The 27,326-nt window shown below is 37.2% G+C and overlaps 1 protein-coding gene across 1 annotated transcript; it reads left to right on the plus strand.

Annotated features, from left to right (window-relative positions):
• Positions 1-6,622: 6,622 nt before the first annotated feature.
• Positions 6,623-26,651, plus strand: LOC127671958 (zinc finger protein 431-like; the record flags this gene model as incomplete). The annotated part of the gene is made up of 2 exons (XM_052167097.1): positions 6,623-7,049; positions 25,873-26,651. Coding segments are annotated over 2 exons (1,206 nt in total), but the record flags the coding sequence as incomplete, so codon positions are not given.
• Between the last annotated feature and the right edge of the window lie 675 nt (positions 26,652-27,326).

Genomic DNA, 27,326 nt, shown 5'->3' on the forward strand with positions numbered 1-27,326 from the left:
CATAGACCAATCTGAAGAACAAGCCAAGAGATGATGTTTGTCCTTGCTTTTGCCTACTGTTTGTAGCTTCTGTTCTATTCTAAGCTCCCAAAGTGGTGAACTGATATCTGCCAGAACCATTAACAGTAACGATTTATTATGAGATTTATTATTGTTTTTATGAGATGTTTTTTGCTTCAGGATTCTACCACAGCAAGATAGTAGCAAGTTAGAACACCACCACCAACAACAACAAAAAAATGGTATCAATAGATGATTTTGCTGTTGGACAGAGTCTAGGTTCTGTTTTGAGGGATATGGAAATTATTAGAAATTGAGATGGCAAAAGTCATAGAAAGCTGTTCATGGAGTTTAATCAGTTGTTCTTATAGGATTGTGAGTTTGGAGTGTTGACAATATGCAACCAGAGGAAATTGAGATCATAGCATTTGAGTGGAAAATAGACTCTGAAAATTTTAGAGAGAGGTCATTCGTGTGATATTTTGGAAAATAATATTTTCTACTTGGCTTACACCCTGAAACATTGAGTGGGGTAAAATTTGAAATGAATGTGCTGGTTCCTATATTTTCATTCTAATGTGTGTGTTTGTTCATTTTCCCACTTATTTATTTATTATTTATTTTATTTAAATTCGAATTGCTACCTTCTGTTCACTCCACTTTACACAGTCCTTCATTCCTAACTCATTTTATCTCTCTAAGGAGCTCGGGGACCACAGGAGTATCTACCAACCTTGGCATTTCACATTTCTGGATGGTTAGGATGATCTCTCTTACTGAGGTCAGACAAGGCAACCAAGTTAGGCGAACAGTTTGGACAGACATTCAAGAGCATAAGGGACATCCCCTACACTTGATTTTAGTCAAAAGGCCAAGAAGCCATTAGATATATCTCCTGCTCCATTTGTTGGTGGAAACACATGAAGACTGAGTAGCTCATGAACTACATATATTGTCGGGACCTTAGTCCATTCTGTTTATGTTTCTTGGTTGGTGGCTCAGTCTCTGAGTGCCTCCCAGTGTCTGGGTTAGTTGACATTGAGGGTCTTCCTATGGACTTTCTATTCCTTTGGAGACCCTCAATCCTTTCCCCCAAAAGACCCCTTGGACTCTGTCAAATGTTAGGCTGTGGGTGTCTACATTTGATTCTGTCAGGTGCTGGATGGATACTCTCAGAGGACAAGTATGCTAAACTACTCTCTTTAAGTATAAGAAAGTATTTCCTCAGTAATGTCAGGGATTGTTGCTTAACCATGTGATGGGTCTCAATTTGGGCAGGTTATTGTTAGGACATTCCTTCATTCTGTGCTCCATCTTTTTGCCTGCATTTCTGGTAGACAGGACAAACTTTGGGTGGAAATGTTTTTGGTTTGTTTGGTATAATTAACTGCATTGGGGTCACAGCCTGGCTGCAGAATCTGGCACTCTTCAGTGTCCATAACACACTGCTATGCATCTCAGCTACAATGAACCCTGTAGACTCCCTGTTGCCCTCCCTTTCGTGGTGTGTGGCATATTCTAAAGATGCCTAAACTCTTACACCCCTAACAGCTGCAGACTTCAGTTAATTTTCCTCACCCTATGGCCCTTCCTTTCTCCTCACCACAACTTTCAACTTTTTGTTACCTCCCCCTTCCCCTTTCTTAACTACATGCCTTTCCAGTTCTTTCTCTTTCATCTGCCTCCTATGACTATTTTATTTCTACTTCTGAGTGAGATTCAACCATGCTCATTTTAGACTTCCTTCATTTTAAAGATTTATTTATTATATATATGAACACTCTTAGCTGTCTTCAGACACACCAGAAGAGGGTGTCAGATCTCATTACTTGTGGTTGTTAGCCATCATGTGCTTGCTGGTATTTGACCTAAAGTCTTTCCAAAAGGCAGTCAGCAGCTAAGAACACTGACATCATCCTCATAATTTCACTGCAATGAACTTCCCTGGGGTGCTGACTGTACAAAAGAATGGTGTAATAGTGCTAAACTGAAACCATACAGGAATAATCCATAATCTTGAAATTTATCATCTATCAGTTTTCAGAAGACACACCATATGAATAATCCTGTCAAGTTTGACTTCTAAGTTGATGGACTTTGCGTCACTTAAACCACATTTGCAGCAGGTTTTATTAAAAGTTCCTTCTTGCAACTAGGAAACACATTGCCTACTCCTTTTATGAACTTAAAACTTAACAGGAGGAAGTGTTACACTTAGGATATGTTCTTAGCCATCTACCCACAAGGATATGTGCTCCATTAAGTTCATATCTGTTTCATTTATAACAGCTCGAAACTAAGAAAAAAATTAAGATGTACCTCAACCAAAATATGGATACAGAATATATGGATCATTTACAAAATGGAATTATATTTAGCCTGTAAAAACAATGACAACATGAGTTTTGCAGGCACATTGATACATCTAGATACAATCATTCTGAGTGAGGTATCACAGACCCCAAAGGACATGCATATATGTACTTAGATACAAATGAATAATAACCATAATGTACTGGATATCCCTGCTGCATTTCTTGGCCCTGAAGAAACTAAACAGGAATTATGAGGATAATGCTTGAGTTGCATTTTGCGACCACAACTTGTTGAGATAACTAAGGTATTGGTAAATCTGCCATAGAAAGATGTATACAGGGAAAGGAAGTAGCCAAAATGTTAAAAGATGTGACTTTCAAGATTTTGCCTTGAATGTCAAAAGAGACTTTAGACATTTGAACAGTGTAGGAGTTCCTGCAGACTGCTAGGATCACTGAATAAAGACTCAATGAATTTACATCACACGATGAACCTTTGCCTATAGTGATCAGGGTATGTAGTTGATTAAAACAACAACAGATACCCTACCCTGCCAGATAGGATGATGTCTTTGGCAGCTTGTCTGTCCTGTCTGGCTTTCTTTGTGGAGCTTGTGGAAGATCTTGTAGGAGGAGTCATTCCAGACACCTTCCAGGAAAGTGTTTGTAGAATGAAAATTTTATTTTTTCTCTCTTTTTTTTGTGTTTCCAAGAATTTATATATTCATTGTCACCCTTATCACTCTCCCCATTATATGTCACTTGCTATGGCAGAGTACCTCCCCCAGTCTCTTCAGTTTTTCTTTGAGAGGTTGTGGGGCCCCAAGGTAGCCCAAAAATTGGTGCATCAATTATCTTGTGAGTTAAGTACATCCTCTCTCACTGAAGCCAGACAAGGCAGCTCAGTTAAGGAAACAGATTCAAAAGATATACCCCCCCACACACAGCCATAGGGAAAGCCCTTGCTACAGTTGTTAGACGACCTTCTGAGCCTCTGTGCTGCACATCTGCTATATATGTGCCAGGAGCCTTAGTCCGTCCTGTGTATGCTATTTGGTTGGTGGCTTAGTCTCTGAGTGTCCCCAAGGGTGCTTCTTACTTGAATCTCTTGGTCTTCCTGTAGAGTTCCTCTCTTCTTCAGGGATTACAATCTTTCCAACAAATCTTCCATAATAGTCCCCAAGGTCCATGTAATGTTTGACTCTGGATCTCTGCATCTTTTACAGTCACCTGCATGGTGGATCCTCTCAATGGACAATTGCTCAAGGATTCAGTATGGGAGCATAACAGTGTCGTTAATAATGTCAAGGATTGGTGCTTGTCTATAATGTGGCACTCAAGTGGGGCAAATTTTCATTGGCCATTTCTTCAGTCTCTGCTCCAGATTTAACCTACCATTTCTATTAGAGGGGAAACATTGTGTTCTTGCTGTCTACTGTGTTGTGGTTGAAACTGACCCTTCAGCTTTCTTCTCATGCTCCCATACCTTCACTATAATCTCTTTCCTTAAATTATATAAAATACAGTAGATACATTTGCTATTCAATAATAATCTATTTATTAGTCTGGCTGTTTTATATTTTTAAATTTATTTTATTTTTTGCTTTTCTTTTCCAAAACATATTTTTCTGTGAACCTTGTCTGTCCTTAATGTAGGAAGAGAAACGACAAAAGACACATGTCTTGTGCTTGTAATATAAGCATATTTTTGTGCAGTTTTTCCTCCACATCTTTAGTGTTGAAATTTGGCCAAATATATAGACTATATTCTATTTCTCAGAATGGCATATGTTCATGACATCAATATTATCTGAGGATTCAGGTTCGTTAGGTTTCACATTAATGCTGTTCTTTCTCAGTCTTGTGTTTGTTCTCAAATGTTTGAATAAATGGAAGTATTTTGCCTGTGTGCATGAATATGAATACCATGTCTGTCTCATCTTTAGTGTTGTCAGAGGATAGTCTCGGAACTCCTGATCTTAAAGTAATGAGTAGCTGTTCGTCCCCCATGTGTTTATGAGGAATTTTCCACCATTATGTGGAAGACCAGCAGGTGCTTTCCAATGCTGAGCTCTCTCTCCTGCCCTACGTTGCTTATTTATGATCAACATTTATATTACTATTATTTTCAATTGTCCATTTGTAACAACTTAAGCATGTAGTATCTTTTAGTAAAATTTTATTAATGTTATAGTTTAAACTGTTACACTTCCTGTTTCTGCCAGATGAATTCAGATGTGCAGTGAATGTATAATTCGTTGTAGGAACTTTAGTAAAGAACTGTGATTTCTATATCACTTTTATTTCCTTGGATGATTTTTGTATGGATTGAGGGTTTTAAAATATAACTTTTAGTCTCCTAGAATACATTACAAAGGTCATGCCAGTGTCAAGTTATTAGACATACACCTGCTTGTGCCTCTGTGATTAAAGACATGAGCAAATACACCCAGTTTGCCCATCATGTTTTAGTTAGTAATTGTTCATAAATTTTTTCAGGTGTGTTCTAAGTACTGTGGATCTGTTTCCCCTCCATCTCCCTCTCAATTGTCATTTCTCTAGCAAGGCTATTCAAAGTGTTCAAAAGTGACACAGGTGAATCTTATAATTAAAGCCCCTTCTAAAATGACACAGTGATTATAAATTCTGAGTCAGAAAATAAGCAGAGCAAGCACAAGAATTATATGAATATATATTTGAGAAAGCATATATTTATTTTCTGGTGATGTTAGTATCATGCTTTGTGTTGTACATGTATGAGATATTTAGGATGCAGTGACTTTTGATGATGTGCATGTGAAATTCACTGAGGAAGAGTGGAATTTGCTGGATCCTTCCCAGAAGAGTCTCTACAAAAATGTGATATTGGAAACCTACCTGAACCTCGAAGCTATAGGTAAGACTGTAATTTTTTCTGAAGGAAACAAATGTTTTTTGGTTATTTATGATCTTCTATTATTTTAATTGCATGAAAATTGAGCTGAATAATTCAGTTTCACTGAAATTTCATTGTAACTTTCACGCTGCAGTTAGAATTCACAGTACCTTTAATTTTGCCTATTTTCCAATACTTTATCACTCATTTTCTGGTACTGTGTTTTAGGCTATAATTCATTTTGAAGAACATTGTCAAAATAATAGAAGTCATGAAAGGCAATTTTCATGTGCAATCTGATACAAAATTGTCTCTGAGGAAATTTTAATATCTTATGGAATCTCCAGCAAAAAGCAAGAGTGTAAAATAGCAGTCCTTTAAGTGTAGATATGATTATAATATTCTTTCAAAACCATGGACCTCAAGATCCGGTATCTGATTTGAGTATGCATTTGATAAGTTGCTCCATTAGACCTGTTCTATGGATCTACCAATCTGTATAGTCTCATAATATTTAGAAATTGCACATTGAAGGATGATAAATTTACATCCAAAACATTCTAATAAGCAAATAGTCCATAGAAAATTTGGTGATACTCATATTCGTGTAGTAATATGGTTCAGTTTGCTGAGAGGGCATTTTATGAGAATCAAGAATGTTTGTTGTGGAGAAACATTAGTCTATATTGCACATGTGATGAGAATCAAAAATTCAAACAGTGTGAATGCAATGTGTAAACCTCTCATTTATTATTCTTTTTTATTAGGTATATCATGTGTCACAATGGATAATAATCATGTGAGCATAGGTACATAGAAAGAAGAAACATACATTTCTTGTTCTAAAACAAGAAGATATGTTATATTCTGCCTTTGAAAGAAATTAGGAATATGAAAGACATTTGCAATTAGTTGGTTTTTTTTAGTTTTACAGGGAATATCCCCAAACTCATCGTGTAGAAAATCTTTATGGGTTCTAGGAATTTGGAAATTCTTCTGTGTGTCCTGGTTCCCAGTCAAATGTGTTGTAATTCACACTAGAGGAAAAATATGAATACAATCAGTGTTATAAAGATCAGAGTTATTCTAACTGTCTTCAGATAGCTAAAATACATCATATAAAAAGAGGGTGTTATAAATATGAGACATGTAATAACCATCACAGGTGTCTTGAACAACTCATGATGAGGGAGAACAACATGAACATATAAAGTTCTAAAACCTGAAGATCTGATGCTTCTTTACCATTAGACAAATTGTTAACATAATTCATATTGATTACATGGTTGATCAGAGTAATGAATGTGGTAAAGATTTCACAGGTGCTAATTATCATTGAAGGCATGTAAGAAGATATACTGGAGTGAAACCCTATGAGTGTAATATATGTGGTAAAGCCTTTACAAGATCTAGTAATCTCCAATATCATAAAATAACACATACTGGAGAGAAACCTTATGCATGTAATCAATGTGGTAAAGCCTTTGCAAGACCCATTTATCTCCAAAGACATAAAATGACACATACTGGAGGGAAACATTATGAATGCAATCAATGTGGTAAAGCCTTTGCAAGATCCAGTGATCTCCAAGTTCATAAAAGAACACATACTAGAGAGAAACCTTATGAATGCAATCAATGTTGGAAAGCCTTTGCATGCAACAGTACTTTCCAATATCATAAAAGAACACATACTGGAAAGAAACCTTATGAATGTAATCAATGTGGTAAAGCCTTTGCACAGCACAGTGATCTCCAAATTCATAAAAGAACACATACTGGAGAGAAACCTTATGAATGTCACCAATGTGGTAAAGCCTTTGCAAGACCCAGTCATCTCAAGTATCATAAAAGAACACATACTGGAGAGAAACCTTATGAATGTAATCAATGTTGTAAAACCTTTTCATGTCACAGTAATCTACAAAAACATAAACGACTACATACTGGAGAGAAACCCTGTGAATGAATTCAATGTAGTAAAGCCTTTGCAACACCCAGTCATCTCCGGTATCATAAAAGAACACACACCAGACAGAAACCTTATTAATGTAATCAATGTGGAAAATGTTTTCCCCCAGGATAAGTCTCCAAATTCTGTGTGCTAGAGAGAAACATAATGAAGAAGATCATGAATTAAGTGGGAGTTAGGAGGGTATCATAGTAGGACATGATAGACATGGGTTCTTGGGATTATTACCATTCTGGAGATTTTTTTTTTTTTGATTCTTTTGCAAAGAAGTTTGCTTCCCTTGTCTGAAGAGTTTCCTTGAGATTGAAGTAAAGAAATTTACATTATTTATATTGACAAAGTAAGTCCAAAAATCACTGCATAGAATTTGGCCTGAAAGTTTTTAACAAGCAGAGAAACTAAGAAAGGAAAAATAAAAAAAGAAAGGTTCAAAATACAAGGCATTATCAGGAAGTTGAATGAAGTTTAATCTTGTGATCAAGGATATTCAATGGCATTAAAGAAATGGTTACATTAAGACAAGATTACATTCAGCTAAACATATGGATTTGCAGTTGTATGAAAGAGAACCGTATCATACCAGGAATGATTACTACCTGGTTATTGTTTCGATGTAGACATATGAAGATGCAAGTATGTGTCAAATTGCCAAGGGATAGATTTGGATTCTGGGTTCTGAATTTAAAATACAAACAGAAAATCTTAGTTAAAGGCATGGTTTTGCATGCTTTTTAACCCACCATTCTTGAGACAGAGTCATGAAGATCTTTGAGATCAAGGTAGATCTCTAAGCAAGTTCCAGGAAAGCCAAGATTAGGCAGTGATATATTTGAAATATTGAAAGCTCCTGATAATGTAATAGAAGGAGCCGTGTCCCAGTCCCAGTAAGCAGCAGAAATCAGCAGCTCAGTCTTAAATGTTAAGAATAGAAGGAACTACTGAGACAACTGATGCTAGCTAGGTAGTAATTAGAGGTGATGAAGAAGAAATCAGCATCAGTGTGGTGAAAACTGAGTAGTATTTTCTGAGTGACAAAAAAAGGTGTGTTTTAGAGCTCACCAAGGTTGGACCTAATGTTGTAGCTTGGCTTGGTTATGTGTAAGAATAACCCAGGTGGTACTGCCTTCGAATTCATGAAGTTGTCATGCAGAAGAGCTGAGGCTTGGCACCATTGAGCAAGCATAAGGGAGGTTATGGGTCAAGACTAGTTCCAGCAGAAGAATCCAGCATATTGAAGATGGAAGTACCATGGGACGAACAGCAAAAACAACAGGAGCAGTAGAATGGACTCAACCAGAGCTTAAAGTGATACAGAGGTCAGAGCTGGAAAAGTGACCCAATCTCTTTGAAGGAGCAGAGAAGATCATGTGTGGATCCAGGAAATTGAAAGAAGGACCTGTGAAATTGAAGTTATCTTAGAGACCCAAATTCTTTGAGATGTTAGAACTATATGATACCAGTACAGGTATTGAATAAAACCAGTCAGAGAACAAATTGTGCTTCAGTGAACAAAGCAGAAAGGAGTTGGAGACCTGAAGAACACTTTTAAATAGGACATGGAGATGAAGAGTTTGGAGATTGTTCTGCTAACTTTGGTCTTCTTTAGGTCCAGTAGTTCCTCATGATTACCTTTAGGAATAATAAAGTATATCTTGTGAATTTCAAGGTATATGATGTTCTTGGTTGTTTCCGAAGATATAGCAGATTACCCTTGCATGATAGGATTAATCACAGAAGAGTCTTTGACCTTTGGACTTTTAACATTTTTGAGACTTTGATAGATGATGCTGCCATTTGACATTGGAAATCATATGTTTTGCAATATGCTTTCTTTAAGTATGGTTTTCATACACTCTTGTGTTTGAACAATCATATGGAGCCTGGCAGTGGAATGTGGTAGTTATGATTTATGTGGGAGAGGGAGTGGCACTAATAGCAGGTGCGTTTTTTTTTTTTCAGAAAGTTTAACAGTGTTGGGGTGGGCTTTGGGGTTCCTCACAGTGCTGAAGAAACCCTCCATTTAGCACCAGGGAAAATGTCTCTTCCTAACTTTCTTTGGATCAAGATGTAGAACTCTCATATGCTTCTCCAGCATTATGTTTGCCTGTACTCTCATATGCTTCTCCAGCATTATGTTTGCCTGTATGCGTACCATGATTCCTCCTATGAGGAAAATCTTCTTAAATTCTGAAATTGAAAGACATCCCCAATTCAATGCTTTCCTTTTATAAAAGTTGCATTGATCATTTCATCTATTCTTAGTAATTGAAAATCTAATTTAGAAATAAAGTGAGTGAATTTAGATTGGTGAAGCTTCTGCACAATTCTGCAATCTTCATCATGTATGAATTAGTACTGTGGATAATTCTTGTGAATATATTTGGTATGGTGAAGGCTTTGCAAAAATCTGTAGTCTTTATCATTATGAAATTATGCATCCTGGAGAGAAAATATATGAAATACAACAATGTGGTAAACCATTTATGCTGTGTGTCCACTGAAGTCCATCACAACTCAAACATCAGAACAATGCAAATGATATAAAATTATTGTAATCAAGTCAGTACTGATAAAGCTGGGCAAGAATAATACACTCCCATGTTTATCTGAAATATTCTACTCCTATACACACAGAGTCTGAAAGTTATATAGCTTCCATTCTTGAAATCTACAAATACCAGTGACAAGTTATATCTATATTTCTCCTCAATTACTACACATTTCTATTCTTAATCTATTTCAATTAATACAGAATATAGATGTTATGTTATCATCTATCATAGTCATATGTTCTTTTGTGAATAGGAACAGGAATTATATTTTGAGGAATAAAACAGGAGTAATGAAAATTACAGTTATGAATAGTTGTTAGGTTTTGGGGAACAGAACATGAATATTGAAAGCTACCTAGATATTAAGTACTAAGGTCAACTATCACCTGGCACTTAAATTTAGTTTGAACTTATATTTAAATGAATGTTGTTAACAAAAAGGCAGTCCTTAGGACAAATTTCTTTTTGCTTGTTTCCAACATTTATATATTACAGTTATATATATATATATATATATATATATATATATATATGTCATCATATATATATTATATACATCATATCAAATGCACAACAGAACACATCTTACAAATGCAATAAGTGTGATAAGACATTTTCACAACACATTTATCTATAAATATATAAACGAACCCATCCTGGAGAGAAATGCTATGCATAAGCAATGTGTTAAAGCCTCTGCTTGTAACAGTAGTCTTAGAAAAAGACTGAAAGCGTCATAAGAAAAAGTCATAATTCAGATAAACCCCATAAACATAGAAGATGGGTTAATATTTTGCACTTTCTGGTATCCTTGTACAGGAGGAAACTCTTTGATATGCAATCAATCTACTAAAGCCCTTACATATTACAATAGTCTTTGAAAACAATAAAAAATACCAAACATAATCTGTGACTACAATGAATTTGGCAAGATCTGAAGCAACACACTTACATTGTTTCACTCAAGATTATTTATTTTTGCTAAAAAAAAAAACCCACTGTGACAAATGTCAAGAATCAATTTTGACTTTATGATGCCCCTCGATTTTATTTGTACTTTTAAACATGTATTGAGAGAAGACACATGAAGGCAACAGTAAGGAAACCTTTTTGTATTTCACAATTCTCTTAAGTTACATGAAAGATCTTTTGCAGTTGTAAAAATTTATGGCATGTACTAGTGCCTTTTGTGATGTAATCATAAATTATAATGTTTAAGGTTACCTCTGAAATAGTATAATTTGGTTTATGATTCCAGAGTGATATGGGTTGACCATGAAAGTGGAAAGACAGCTAGTGTCTTGCAAGTGGGAGTTTTAGCCTGAGGCAGAGAGAGCTTTCAAATTGCTTATCCAATGCATGTGTTCATCTAAGTGTTCATCCCTGGATCATATATACACAACCAATAGAAATGCACTCAGTATATTGTATTCTCATATTTGTACATACTTTCTAAAACATACTGACTTAAAATGAATGACTTGGAACAGAATAAGTGGGGAAGGCATTGAGAGATAACAAGGTATAGCAACATATACTTCAATTAAAACGTCAAATAATTTTTCAATAAAATCACAGGTTGAAAGGCAGCATGCTAGTGAAGAAGATTGTGAACTGAAAGAAGATAAAGTTCAGTCCCATAAACAACTTGGTAGGTAATCAAGTATCGTAAATACAGTCCGAAGGGATCTGATGCTCCTCTGACTTTTCAGGTTTTGCACACAGATATACGCAGGCAACATATCCATGCACATAAAAATAAAATTATAAAGGAATTGATTATAATGCTGACTTAGCCCTGAGACAGAGCAAAGTCAGGGATAGTAAAAATGGATTCCTTCTGGTCTGGATTTAGGCATAGTTGTGGACATCCTTGGACCAGCCTCCTTAGAATCAAAATCAGCCATATTCTAAGGATAGAATAGCACTACATAGCTGTTCATCTGAGATCTTCAAACCCAGTATTAAAAAAACAATTTTCCTTGACGTTATCTGTATTGTTTGCCCATGAAATGTCTGCAAAAAAAATGAGGTGAAAATCTGAGGGGGCTTGTGTTAAAACTGATAACTGCTGCTTTTATTTTGTAGTCATCATATTATATTAAGCCTATGTATTCTTGAATACGGGAGATCATTCAGTGTTATTTTTTATTTTATTATTTTTTTTTACTTTTTATTAATTTCATTTTCAGTTCAGTTGTTACCACCCTCCTGGTACACAATCCCAGAATTCCCCACCCCATTCTTCTTCTCCTCTGTCTCCAATAGCATGTCTCAATCCTCCAACACACAGCTCAAAGTATTAGAAAAATCTTCAATATACTCAGTAAAAAACCTTTCTCAAATCTAAAGCAAAATACGTGATGGCCATCAATATATAAAGAGCCTATAAATGCCCAAACAATTTAGAGCATAAATAAAATTTTCTTGTCACACAATATTCAAAACACTAAATGTAAGAGCGGATCCTGTGTCACAGTTCTCCATACTCAAATACTGTAGTGAGAGAGAGTGTCTCCCAGGAGTGCTGATGAGCCTGTGAGTACAAGTAAGAAGACCTCTTCTGCTCAAAGGGACCCCACAGAGCACTCAGCTGAAAAGAACTGAGGAACAGCATGGGACTTGACCCTTCCATTCTCTGCCTGCACCCAAAGTTGATCCTCTGCCACAGTGTTCCATATCCGAATTCTGTAGGGTGAGAGCTGAACTCCCAGGAGTTTCATCATACCTGGGAGCACAGGTAAGACATCCACTTCTGTTCAAACCCCAGGATCAAGAGTGATCCATGCAGAGCCATCAGAACCCAGGAACCAAGGAAAAGATGGGGACAGGATCCTTCTGGATTATGCCTGCACCTTGGAGCTAGCTGATTATGTGCCAATGACCTCTATACCAAAGTTCTTCCTGGAAACAAATGGTCTCTCAGGAGCACTGAGACACAGGCTTGCAGGAGAGACAAGCCTCAGTCAGAGAGATCAGCTAACATAAGAGATAACCAGAAAGCAAGACACAAAGGCAAGATCATAATCAACAGATCCCATGGCAAATTAGTATCAGCAAAATCCAGTTCTCCTACCACAGCAAGCCCTGGAATCCCCAACACACATGAAAAGCAAGACTCTGATTTAAAATCATATCTCTTGATGATGATATACGACTTTAAGAAAGACATAAATTATTCACTTAAAGAAATACATAACACAGTATAATAGCTAGAATCCCTTAAAGAGGAAACACAAAAATCCCTTAAAGATTTTCAGAAAAAAAAAAAAACTACATAGGTGGGAGAATTGAACAACCTCCTCCAGGATCAGAAAACGGACATAGATAAAATTAAGAAGCCATAAAAAAACAAGAAAAACAACAGAAACCCCACATAAACATGGACACTGATCAACACCCTACCTAATGAAAACTTGGTCAAGGAAGAGATAAAGAAATTAAAGACTTTTTATAATTTAATGAAAATGAAGGCACAACATACCCAAATATTTGGCACACAATGAAAGCAGTGCTAAGAAGAACACTCATAGCTCTTAGTATTTATAGTTCCCCCAAAAAAACATGAATAATGTCTGTCTTCTTAAGAGACTTGTATCTCCCACAGCTCCTTCAATCCATCCCCTAACCCTTCCCATAACACTGACCTGAGTCCAATGGTTGGTTGTAAATATCTGCATCTGTCTCAGTTAGTTGCTAATATTGCCTCTCAGAGGACAGCCATGCTAGGCTTATGTCTGCAAGTACATTGGAATTTTTCTTTTTCAAATGGCTGTCACCCAAGGCAGTCTGTCCCATGTGGCAGAACTGTGCCTTTTTCAATTAGCAAAGGGGTATTTGATGTGCAACAAGACTTAATATTGGTTTTGGCTTTGTAATAACCCATTGACCTGCTTATTACAGACTACTTTTTCTCCTATGAGCATGTGCAAAGTGGATGAATGTAGATTACAGTTGTCTCATTTCTTATGGGTTGGAGACAGATTTCTAGACAAACCTGGTGAACATGTGAATACTAGCATGTCTCTAAACACACCCTGCTTAGCATACTATCTGTGGGGTGTTTTTGAGGCAGTCCTCCATCAGCTAAATGCTACTTACTGTCACTGTTTCCTAAGCTTAGTAAGTCCTTCACATCATCAAATCTTATCTTCTATATATTTACTTAATAAGGGACTGCTACCCAACACATGAGATGCCTTTTAACAACTTTACAATATTCACAGCACGTGGATCTTACACCTAAGTGGTCAATGCTGAGGGCAGAACTTGTAGAAGATTCAAGAGAAACTAGGGCTGTCCAAGTTTGGCATCTTGCCCATGACATTTCTACAAGCAAGCCCCTGATCCAAATGTTTTGGGCAGATCCAGCCCTGATAGTGTAGTTATTTAGAGGTCACAGCCTGATCTAACAAGGGAGGAGCACCACAAGGGACCTCACAGGTGCAAAACATCTGGCTACACCTGCCGATGCTTCCCATCAAGCTCTAGAGATGGCCAATCACCACTGCTCCCACTGCTCATAGGTCGACTCCTCAGGATTATGGGCAGTGACCCAATGCTCAACATGTCTCAAAAAATGGAGCTTACTTGCTGTTCCCTCACAGCACTTCAATTTTATTAGAATTATTTTCCATGTAAATCTGCAATTTTATCAAAATTTTCTAATGATCTCTTTATTTGATTTAGAAACATTTTTTGTCTATCCTTTTATAAGTATCCCTTTCCTTGTAAATCTTCAACTTTCACAGTTTTTCTATGTATTTCTTCAATTTTATCAGGAATATATTCCATGAAAATCTTCCCTTTCATCCCAAATGTTTCTATATCCTTGGTCATTCAGTAAAAATAAAATTGTCAAAGTTTTCTTTTTAACATTTTCCAACAAATTTTTCAATTTTGACACATTTTTCTAAATGTTTCTTCAATTTTATCAGAAATGTTTTATATGTAAACTCTCAATTTTATCAGAAAATATTTCTACTTTATTATACAATCATTTTAGGAATTTTTATGTCTACCATTTATCTGTATTATTTTTTAATTAAAACCTTCAATATTTCAAGTTCTACATTTTTTCACAAATATTTTCAGTGAATGTTTTTACTACATTTTTCAATTAGTTTAGAAATATCTTATATGTCTAACATTTTATCTGTATTATTTTTCTGATATCTTCAATTTTAATACATTTCTTGTATATTACTTCAATTGTATTAGAAATATTTTCCTTAAAAATCTTCAATTTTATCGAAAAATTTTCAAGGTTCCTGGACAATATTCTAGGCATATTTTCTATGTTTACTACTTTGCTATTATTATTTTCCAACTAATTCTTCAATTTTAACACACACACACACACACACACACACATACACACATATATATTTCTTCAATATTACTATGAATATTAGTTAAGAGAAACTTTAATTTTATCAGAAAATATTTCTATTTAATTTTTCAATTATGTAGAGAAGTTTTTATGTACACAATATTATCTGAATAATTTTCCATGAAAATCTTCAATTTAGCAGTACTTTTCTATATATTTCTTCAATTTTATCAGAAACATTTTCATGAAAGTCATCAATTTTATCAGAAAATGTATGTAGGTGCTTGACTTAGTAAAAATAATTTATCTTTTTACCATTATTATTTTCTAACAGATTCTTCAATTTTATCATTTTATTTTTCAATTCATTCCTAAAATTGAATTTGCGTACACATTTAGTTTTCTTTGTCAACTTTTTATGTGTATTAATTTTCAATGCCAAATCTCAATTTGAAATAAATTTTCTGTATATTTCTTCAAATTTATAAGAAATATTTTCCATGAAAGCCATCAATTTGTTTAGAATTTTTTTACATGGTTTGTCAGTCAGTTTTGATGTATTATCTATGTGTACAATTTCATGTGTATTACTGTACATCAAATTCTTCAAATTTAACAAACATATTTATATATTTCTACAAATTCAGGGAAAATGTCACAATGGCATCCCTGTCAGTTACCTGGTGACCGCAAGCCCTGCCCCTGACATCACACCTACCCCGCCCCCACCCTGCAACCATCTATCTCAGCCCAGGGCTTGAGCCATTTTGGAGTCCCTCTCTGTCACTTGGTGACCGCTGGCCCCACCCCCTGATGTCACCCAGAGCCCCGCCCATCCCCACGTCCTTCAGTCACATCACCAGCAGGTGCTAAGTAGCAACCCTGTCTGTCACCCAGCAATCACTGTCCCTGTCCTTAGGTCACTGAGATCCCAGCCCTGCCCCTTGTCTGTTTTTCTCAAACCTGGGTAGGCACCATGTTGGCATCTCTGTCTGGCCCTGCCCCTGACGTCACCCTGGCTCCGCCCCGCATCCAGTCTCCTGGAATGATGTCATTTCCTGTCTTTCATTTTTATAAATGAAAGCGGGCCTGGAGTTTGAACCTGCAAGTGGGTCGGCTGTGTGGCAGAGGCGGGAGGAAGGTAAGCGTGAGCTTTTAGCAACTGCTGGATTTGCCGAGCTTCCGGGGCGCAGAATGGCAGGGTGCGGAATTGCTGCGCATGGAACCTGCGAGTGGGTCTGCCTTGTGGCAGAGGCGGGAGAGAGGTGAGCGCGCCATTTTAGCGACTGCTGGGATTGCCAAGCTTCCCCGGGCAGGCGTGTAATGACTGGGCTGGGAATGGCGGGACAGGACTGCATTCCCATGCTCATTCAGATGAAGATAGTTCTCCATGCTGTGGGTGTCTGTGAGCTCTGGAGTGACTCTGCACCCTCTTACTGTTGTCTCTGCAGATGCGGTCCTTGAGTTTGGAGAGGGCGGGCAAGGCACGGGCTTCCCGCTCTGGAAGGTTAGCAGTGGGGCAGAGTGCAAACCCTCTCTGTGCTCCTCTGGACAGGAACAGTGGCCTTCTGGCACGACCCTCCTGTGGGAACTGAAGCTGAGCCTGGCCGCCATGGATCACTGGGATGTGCGCCCCGCCCTCGCTCCTGAGTGTGATCTGCTGAGACAGGTAGGGGATTCACAGGCCAATAAACTGAATCCGGTTCCTTAATGACACAGGCTGGGCTGTGAAGACAAAGACCTGGTAGAGTATGGGCTGGCAATTTCCCAATGAACATAAATGATCAAGTTGGCTGGGGTCAAGGGCTGTGGGATTGGTGGGGCTAGGTCATTATCAAAAAAGAGCACCAAGTTCCATGATTGCTTCCATTTATGAGGGAGGATCCCCAAGTGGAATGTAGAACAAGCAATGCTGCCGTGGTTTTCTATGTTATGTGACCTGCTCCCCACAGTAGTAAAGATGTTTCCCGTCAGGAAATCTCTAATTCTTGGATAAGAAAATCCCAGATTCTTGGATAATTTACTTTCCACTTTCCTTGGGGTAGGAAAACAGATGTTGATATTATAAAAATGAGGAAAAGGAAGGCAGAGGAGAGAAAAGATAGAAGCTGATTTCCCAAACAAAAACAAATACTTTGCCCTAACCCTGATATTTTATCTTTGTGTAATATGCATACTATAGACTTAGTGAGAACAATAAAAATAATGGTGACCACCTTAACCCTAACCCTGGCCCTTACCCTGGGACTTAATATAAAGCTCTAATTCTATCTTAACCCCTAAATTTCCTAATCACATTAACCCTAACAACCTTACCCTGATCCTCACTATAATACTTTAATCATGTAACTCTTATGCAAACCCTCCTTACTGATGGGATTTTTTTTTTTTTTTTTGAGACAGGGTTTCTTTGTGTAACCCTGGCTGTTCTAGAACAAACTCTGTAGACCAGGCTGGCCTCAGACTCAGAAATTTCCCTGCCTCTGCCTCCCAAGTGCTGGGATTACAGGCGTGTGCCACCACCATGTGGTGGGATATTTCTTAATTTTACTTTTTGAAGTAGAAGCCCTTTCTTAATCTTGATCTTTTGAAATGTTTAGATCCAGCTTTGATCTAGGTTATAGATTCTCTTGGCAACCTATATATATATAACAGATATTGAACACAGTGTTTTCTTGTTTTGTTTTGTTTTTGTTTTTTGGTTCTGAACCTATATTTTTAAAAAATAGTTGATTTATTTGTTTCATTTTTGTTTGTTTTCTGTTTTTTTTTTTTTTGAAACTGGCATTAATAAGTACTTATTTCTTCAAAATTTTGGTATATACTGAAAATCATTTGAAATATCCTGCAACATGAAATCAAGTAGTTCTTGTTTTTTCTAATTCTCCTTGGCTGGCGGGCTTTATTGGGACATTCTATTAATTAACCTTTCTGTATACTTAGATTCATTTTCTTTATGATTTCAGATATGTTTATCTAGAGAAACTATACTATTCCAACTCTGTTTTTCTCCACTTAGCCACTGATGAAGTGCTGGATAATAATAATGCTCAACAGGGTTTTCCTTATGTTTCGGGCTTTTCTCCCAGGGTTCTACCTATCATCTGCTGAAAGGGAGCTGCAATTTCCCTGAGGCCAGCATGAAGAGAAAAAAAAAAATACCAAAATTCTTGATTCCTAAAAACACTCTTTAATGCTAATAGCCTGGTTAACTTTCCACTCCTGAGTCAGATTGATACCTTTCAAGGTACACTGTACCTTGAAAAATGGGCTATGCAAGCTGTTCACCTTGATTTCTGGAAGAAGCAAGCAAGTGCTGTGGGGAAATCTCAGGAAAGGTCTAAATTTCAGGAAAGGTCTAAATGTCTAAAGTCAGGATTATTGCTATCAGATGGGTTGAGTGAGCTGCCAGAATGGTAAGTCCTCCCCCAGGGCTGGGTGGGGTGAGATTCCTTCAGGAGGGTGGGCTTAAATGCTAATTAAGTGTTAACCAGTCCTGAGATCTAGAAAGCGACTGGCCCTGAGCAGGAATCACTCTTTAACCTTTAGGAACGATTAGACTCACTGGCCAATCAAGACCACCAGGTAGACCTGCCAGTCAGACAAAGAGGCGGGATTATCTAAGTGCCTTTCTGTGGTGTTCATTGTGGCTGTGCAGGTTTGAATGATTCTCTGTGTCCAGCTTCAAGCTCTGTTGTGTGTGCTGTGAGGGGACCTCAGAGAAGCTCTGAAATCGAGACATGGTGAGCACAGGATATCTGCCCACATTGGGAGAAATGGGTGGCTGAGCAGTGGGTGCTGGGGTGATGGGTCCTCTTTGGGGTTGGATAGGAAACATCAGCCAGATGTGACTTCCTGTGAGATTTCTAGTGGTTTTACTTACTTGCTAGTTCAGGCCATGGCCTCTTAATAACTTCAGTATCATGGCTGATTGCAAATCTGTCCAAAACATTGGGATCAATTGCTTTCTCGTAGAATCATGGGTGGTTTCTGTGACTATGCAGCAACTGTGTCCAAAACCTTTTGACTTTGATAATATACATTAAGAGGGCAGGATTAGGGCTGGAGAGATGGCTAAGAGTTTAAGAGCTCTGGCTATTCTTACACAGGACATGAGTTCAATTCTTAGCAACCACATGGTGGCTGATAACCATATGTTTTGGGATCTGGTGCCTTCTTCTGTCCTGCAGGAATACATTCGGAGAGAACACTTTATATGTAATAGATTAAATACTGAAAAAAAAAGAAGACAGCTATGAATCTAATAGTTCTGATTTTATACATTACTGGTTTTTGATTTGTTTAATTTGTTAATTTTTTGATGAATTTTTTTTATATTTAAATTATATATTTAGTGTTTTGATTATTAGGTTGTAAAGGGACCTTTTTTTACTCTGTTTGGTATTTTAGATGCTTCTTTTACATTAAGTGACAACTACTTTTGTTAAGGAAAGTTTTCATTTATGATATTATTAGAAATATTTTCCAGACCTTTATCTTCTTTTTCCTCCTCCTCCTCTTCCTCCTCCTCCTCCTTCTTATTACCCCCCCCCTCGCTCTCTCTCCCTCCCTCCCTCCCTCCGTCCCTCCCTCCATCCTTCTCTCTCTTTTTCTAAGACAGGGTTTCTCTATGTAGCCCTGGCTGTCCTGGAACTCACTCTGTAGACCAGGCTGGCCTCGAATTCAGAAATCCACCTGCCACTGCCTCCCAAGTGTGGAGATTAAAGGCATGTGCCACCACCACCCAGCACTCCTTCTCCTTCTTCTCTACTTCTCTTCTTCCTCCTCCTCCTCCTTTCTTCTCTTTCTCCTCCTCATCCTTCCTTCTATTCCTCCTTCTCCTCCTCCTTCCTCTTCTCCCCCTCCTTCCTCTTCTCCAAATATTTTTATTTTTGACTTCTCATATGTTGCGGAACTCTTGGTTTTTTAGTGCTAGGAAAGGTTTAGAATTCAGATTTTTTAATAATTTATCCATATTTTTCTATTCATTTTTTAATGCTTGTGATTCTGTCTTCCATCCTTTTTCTGGGGGTGAGCTTTGCCTAAATAATTGACAGTGTACAGAAAATTTTAATATCCTATTCTTAGTGACACAGGATATTATACACTTGATCTTACCCAAAAGGCAGAGAAGCAATGACATAGGATATTCTTAAGCAATTATCTGCCTCCCTCACCTGCCGTTTCTAGTTTGTGCATTATATGCATGGGCAGCCTGTTGTTTTTGTTCCCTGTCTCGGTTTCCTCCAAGTGCACTCTATTATCTTTCTCTTCCTTCATTGCTCTTTTTCTGCTCCCCGTCTCTCTGCCTGTCTTCATGTTTTCTTATGAACTTCTATCTCAACCTAAGGTTCTCACTCTTCTCCCTTCCCCTATACAACCTCTTTTGCTTCAGATATCTTGCATTTTTTAGTTTTTCAGGACCTGCTGTGAAAGCATAATTTGGATTTCTTCGGGACATAGCTTCCTGGCTGTTATTCATTATATTCCTATGTTGGTGTCTAGCCATCTGGGTTTGTGGTGATAATAGCTATAGGAATTAGTTACTGGGTTTGTCTTGTTTGGTGTGAGTTTTATTCCTGGGTTAGAGTTTGCCATCTGGATTTTCAGAGAGTTAGCCTAAGTGTTGTCTCTTTAGTTACCTGTTTGCTGTGTATGTTCAAGGGGGAATTGTGACTAATGTTGAAAGCTAAGAGAGTGATAGACAGAAAGAGTTCATCTTAGCAATCCACAAGAAATGTAGTCAAGAAAGATGTGAACCTGCCAACATTTCAACATTTCAGAGTTACAGTCATCTGAAGGAGCCTTAGTTGAGGGTGTGCCCTCATCAGAATAGCTGGTTGCTGTCTGTGTGAGATATTGTGGATGATAGATATAGGAAGTTTCTTGCACTAATGGTGACAATATTCATAAGCAAGTGGGCCTGGGATGGATATTTGAGCTACCAGAGCATGGGACACTGACTAAGTACGGAAGCAAGCCAGGAGACATTGTTTGTCCATGCTTTTACCTTCAGTTTGTACTTTCAGTTTCTACTCTAAGCACCCAAAGTGGTGAGCTGTGATCAGACAGAACCATTCACAACAACCTTTTATTACCTGAGCTGCTTATTCTCAGAGGATTCCATCATAGCAGCAGAGAAGCAAATTAGAACAACAACAAAAACAATAAAAGCATTATCAAAAAATGATTTTGCTGCTGGACAGAATCTAGGTTCCCTTTTGAAGGAATGTGGAAATTATCAGAAATTGAGATGGCAAAAGTCATACAAAGCTGTTCATGGATCTAAATTGGTTGTTCTCACAGAACTTGGAAGATTGAAGTTGACAGTTTGTAGCCAGAGGAATTTGAGATCATAGCATTTCAAAGGAAAATTGACACTAGGTAAATTGTAGCAAGAGGTTATTTTTATGATACTTTGGTAAAAATCAGTTTTCCTTGCCTTATACCATTAAATATTGAGTGGGCTAAAATTAAAAATAATGGGCTAATTTCTATGTATTCTATTTATAAGTATGTGTTCATTTCTCCACCTATTTAGTTATTCTTTATTTATTTAATTTAAATTCCTTTTTCTCCCATCTCTCCATTCCACCTTACACAGTCCTTCATCCTAACTCATTTTTATCACTCCAATGAGTGTGGGGACTACAGGAGTATCCACCAACCATGGCATGTCTTTATGGTTAGGCATATCTCTCTTACTGAGGTCAGAAAAGGCAGACAAGTTAGGGGAACAATTTGGACAGACAGGCAACAGCATGAGGGACATCTCCTGCTCCATATGTTGGGGGAAACAGATGAAAACTGAGTAGCCCATGTACTACATATGTTTTGGGGGCTCAGTCCATCCTGTGTATGCTCTTTACTTTGTGATTTACTCTCTTAAAGTATCCTAGTGTCCAGGTTAGTTGACACTGAGGATCTTCTTATGGATATCCTGTTCGTTCAGAGGGCCTCAATCATTTCCACAACTATTCCAAGCCCCCCAACCCCTGGGGTCGGTCCAATGATAGGGTGTGGGTGTTTGCATCTGTTTCAGGTGCTGGGTGGACACTGTCGGAGGGCAATTATGCTAAGCTACTCTCTGAAAGTATAACAAAATAGGAACCTCAGTAATGCTAGGGATTGGTACTTGCCCATGGTATGGGTCTCAAGATAGACAGAGTATAGCCTGGACATTCCCTCATTCTCTGCTTCATCTTTTTACCAGCAATTCTTGTAGACAGCAAAAATTTTAGATAGAAAGGACTTTGGTTATGTTTGTGTTCTTAACTCTCCACTGGGGTTCCTGCCTGGCTTCAGGATGGAGCCTCTTCAGTGTCCATAACTCATTGACATGTATTTATGCTAAGATTACCCCCAAAGACTCATTGGTGTCCTCAAATTTGTCATCTCTGACAAATAATAAAGATACCATACCTCTATACCCTCACGTGCTGCAGATTTCAATTCATTGTCTTGGTCATCATTTGTCTCTGACCACACTTTTTCATGGTCTCTCCCCTTTCCATTTCTTATCTGCTCTCTTATCCAGTTCTCTTTCATATATCTGCGTCCTATGACTGCTTTATCCCCCCTTCTGAGTGATATTCAACCATGCTCACTTCAGTCTTCCTTCTTGTTTAGCTTCTTTTGGTCTATGGAGAGTAGTGTGGATATCCTGTACTTTATAGTTAACATCACTTGTAAGTGAATACATACTAGCTTGTCCTTTTGTGTCTGGGTTATCTCAGCCTGGATGATAATTCCTAGTTGTATCCATTTGCCTATAAAGTTCATGATGTACTTGCTTTTAACAGCTGACCAATATTCATATTTTAAAAGAAAACACATTTTCTAAATCCACATTTCAGTTGAGGGACATCTGGACATCTAAGTTTCTAGTTTCAAGTTTCTAGGTGTTATGAATAATATAGATATGAACTTAGTGGATCAAATTCTCTGGTGGGTATATACCTAAGGAGGTGCCCTATGTGAAATTCTTCCTTCTGCAAAGTGAAAAATTAAGGCAAGGAATGGGCAAATTATTTCCTAGATCCAAGAAGGAATTTTCAACTCTGGTAAAAGTGAGAAAGGGTGCATCAACATAGAAGCCAAACATGATAGGATCATCCATATTATGCAGGTTCTGGAAAGTGACAGAAATAAATTTCAAGGTCATGGGTTACTCCTTTATGGTTTCACTTTTGCACTATTCTAGCTATCTTTTGGCAGAGTCAGAGCCTCAGGTAAGGCTCTGAGATTTCATTGCCTAGAAGTTGTGAGGATGATGTTCAACTTGCATTTTGGGGCCATAATGTGTTGATACCTTAGGCATTGATAAATCTGCTAAAAAAAGAGGCATAAAGGGAGATGAAATAACCAAACTGAGAGATGTATGTGAAGTTACAGAAGAGAGCTACCTAAGCATTTAGAAACTGAAGTCCAATTTGGTTAAGACAAAGATACAGGATTTGGTGCTTGTTCTGCTGTGTTTCTTGTCTTGGTTCAACCTTCTCTCCATATGTCCATGTTCCTATTATTGGAATGTGAAGGAGTATTCTGTGCTATTCCGTGTTGGAAAGATAAAACCTGTTTTTTGATTATACAATATGTGGCTTTCCAGCTATCGCCTTGAGTATCAGAGGAGAATTTAGAACTTTGAACAGTGTGGGAGCCCATAAAGACTATTAGGATCACAGGAGATGGAACACATTTTCACCAAATGATGAGCGTGAAACTATGATGACCAGGTCCACAATGCAGTTGATTGAAACATAAAGCATCAAGATAGGATGATGTCTGTAATCCATGTCTGTCCGAATGTCCTGTATGACTTTTCCAGAAAGCTACTGGGGGAGATGACAGTGTATGTACATTTAGAAAGTTCATTCTTCTTTAATTTTTTTTATGTCCAGTAGTTTATATATTCCACATTCCCCTGATCACTGTCCCCACACTAGGTCCCTTGCCCTCACAAACTCCTTCCTCCATATCACCTCTTTTTTTTCCTTTTAGGGCGTGTGGGCCCCATGGGTATCCCCACACCATTCAGTTTCCTTCAAAAATGACATGGTGATTAAATTATAACTTCTGAATCAGGAAATAATTGGAGGAAGCACCAAAAATAATTGAATATTTTGTGACAAAAGTATACAATTACTTCACAGTGATATCCGTGTCATGTTTGTGTTATACACGTGTGTGGAATATTTTAGGATGAAGTTACTGTTGATGATGTGCATGTGAACTTCACTTCAGAAGAGTGGAATTTACTTGATCCTTCACAGAAGAATCTCTACAAAGATGTGATGCTGGAGACCTACTGGAACCTCACTATTATAAGTAAGACTATGAATTTTCTTTTGACTTTCAAAATAATGGAGAGATGTTTCCTGGTTATTGATGATCTCCTGTTATTTCAGTTGAGAAACAGGAAAATTGTGCTGACTCTACCAGGTTCAGTGCTGTGAAAATTCACAGTTACTTGAATTTTATCTAAATTCCAATGTAAATCATTTCTTTTCTGGAACTGTGTTTTAGGTTCCCATTGGAAAGAGCATCATATTGAAGAACAGTGTCAAACTTCTAGAGATCATGAAAGGTAATTTTCATTTGCAAGCTGAAACAATTGTGCCTCTACCAAAATTAGTATTTTCTGGAAGCCTTAAATTAATGCAAGAGTGTTAAATTTCAGCCCTTTAAATGTAGCTATGATTATAATATTTTCTCAAAACCATGCATCTCATTGTAGGCTATGTGATTTGTGTATGCAAGGCATTCCCTTAAAAAAGAAGACATGGAAACAATGTCTTTAGTGATAACATTATTTGATTTACAGCTCCATTAGTGCTATGCAGTGAATCCTCCAATCTGTGCAGTCTTATATTATTTAGATGTTGCATATTAAATAGTGATAAATGTATATCCACAACCTTTGGATAAGTTAATAGTCCACGGTAGTTTGTGGTACTCATATTCGTGTAGTGACATTGCTAATGCTAACTGAGAGTTCAGTTTATGAGTGTGTAGAATGATGTCATGGAGAAACCTTAATCCAAATATCAAATGTCTATGAGGAACAAAATGTCAAGCAGTGTGAATGCATTGTGTGTAAAAATCTTTCATTTGTTCTTCTTTGAAAAGGTATATCATGTGTCACAATAATTTTCAGTTACATGAGCATAGGGATGTTGACATAAGCAATGTAATTTTTTCTATCCCAAAACAAGGAGAGTATATGTAGTATTTTGGTTTAGTAGACTTTCTGATTATGATAGAAGTTTTCATTTAATTGGTTTTCTAAATTTATTGCAAACTTCTCCAAACTCACCCTATAGAAAATTTTTATGGGTACTAGAACTTGGAAAATCTTCTGTTTCTCTTGGTTCACATTGGATGTGGTATTATTTACACTAGAGGAAAAATTTTGAATGCAAACAGTGTTATAAAGCTCTAAGTCGTTCCTATTTTTTGAGATAGGAAGTACAATAGGATGTATATTTCTTCACATATCAATCCCATATAAAAACAGATGTTATAAATATGAGCCATGCAGTAACTATCAAAGGTGTCTTCCGCAACCCATAATTGGGAAAACACCATCAACATATAATGTGATAAAACTTTAAGATCTGATCTTTCTATACCATTGGACCAAATTGTATACTTAATTGATACTGATAAAAAGATTGATCAGGGTAATGAATGTTGTAAAGATTTCAAATGTGCCAATTATTGTTGCAGGCATGTAAGAAGTCATAGTGGAGTGAAACCCCATGAATGTAATCAATGTGGTAAAGCCTTTGCAAAACCCAATCACCTTCAATATCATAAAAGGGTACATACTGGAGAGAAACCTTATGAATGTAGTCAATGTGGTAAAGCCTTTGCAAGATCCAGTGATTTCCAAATACATAAAAGAACACATGCTGGAGGGAACCCTTATGAATGTAATCAATGTGGTAAAGCATTTGCAAGACCCAATGATCTGCAAACAGATAAAAGAACACATACTGGAGAGAAACCTTATGAATGTAATCAATGTGGTAAAGCCTTTGCAAGACTTATTGATCTCCAAATACATAAAAGAACACATACTGGAGAGAAACCTTATAAATGTAATGAATGTGGTAAAGCCTTTGCAATATCCACTAATCTTCAACGTCATAAAAGAACACATACTGGAGAGAAACCTTATGAATGTAATGAATGTGGTAAAGCCTTTGCAAGACCCAGTCATCTCCAGTATCATAAAACAACACATACTGGAGAGAAACCTTATGAATGTATTCAATGTGGTAAAGCCTTTGCAGTATCCAGTAACCTTCAATATCATAAAAGAGCACATACTGGAGAGAAACCTTATGAATGCAATGAATGTGGTAAAGCCTTTTTAATATCCAGTAATCTTCAACGTCATAAAATAACACATACTGGAGAGAAACCTTATGAGTGTAATGAATGTGGTAAAGCCTTTGCAAGACCCAGTCATCTCCAGTATCATAAAAGAACACATACTGGAGAGAAACCTTATGAATGTAGTCAATGTGGTAAAGCCTTTGCAGTATCCAGTAACCTTCAACATCATAAAAGAACACATACTGGAGAGAAACCTTATGAATGTGATGAATGTGGTAAAGCCTTTGCAGGTTACAGTAATCGCCAAAGACATAAAAGAACACATATTAGAGAGAAAGCTAATGAATATAATCAGGAATTAGGTGGGAGTTAAAAGCACTTCGGAATATGAATATGATAGACATGGGTGCTTAGAATTATTTCAATTCTGGAGACAATTCTTATGATATTTTGGCAAAGAATGTTGATGCCTATTATCCTTGCCTGAAGAGCCTCCATGTGATTAAGGCAAAGAGATTTATATTGATTGCATTGATAAAGGAAATCTCAAAAATCCTCAGTTGGACTTTGGAGTGACAGTTTTGATCAAGCACAGCAAACTTAGAAGGAAAAAAAAAACTACAAAATGTAAGGCTCAAAGAGCAAAGCATTATCTGAATTTTGAATGAATCTAAATGTGTAATCAAGGATATTCAATGGTATTAATGGAATGGTTATATTAAGGCAAGTCTTCATCCAGCTAAACTTAGCAATCTGCAGTTGTATGAAAGAATTGTATCATCATAAAAATTATTATTACCTGGTTACAGTTTTCATGTGGAAATACAGAGATACACTATGTGTCAAACTGAAAAGGGATGGATTTTAATTGCTATTCTGGGTTTTCAATTTAAGATGTAAAAAGATATACTTAGGTCCATGCATGGGGTTATATGAT

The sequence above is a fragment of the Apodemus sylvaticus genome, chromosome 21 (assembly GCF_947179515.1).
Source record: "Apodemus sylvaticus chromosome 21, mApoSyl1.1, whole genome shotgun sequence".
Lineage (NCBI taxonomy): Eukaryota > Metazoa > Chordata > Mammalia > Rodentia > Muridae > Apodemus > Apodemus sylvaticus.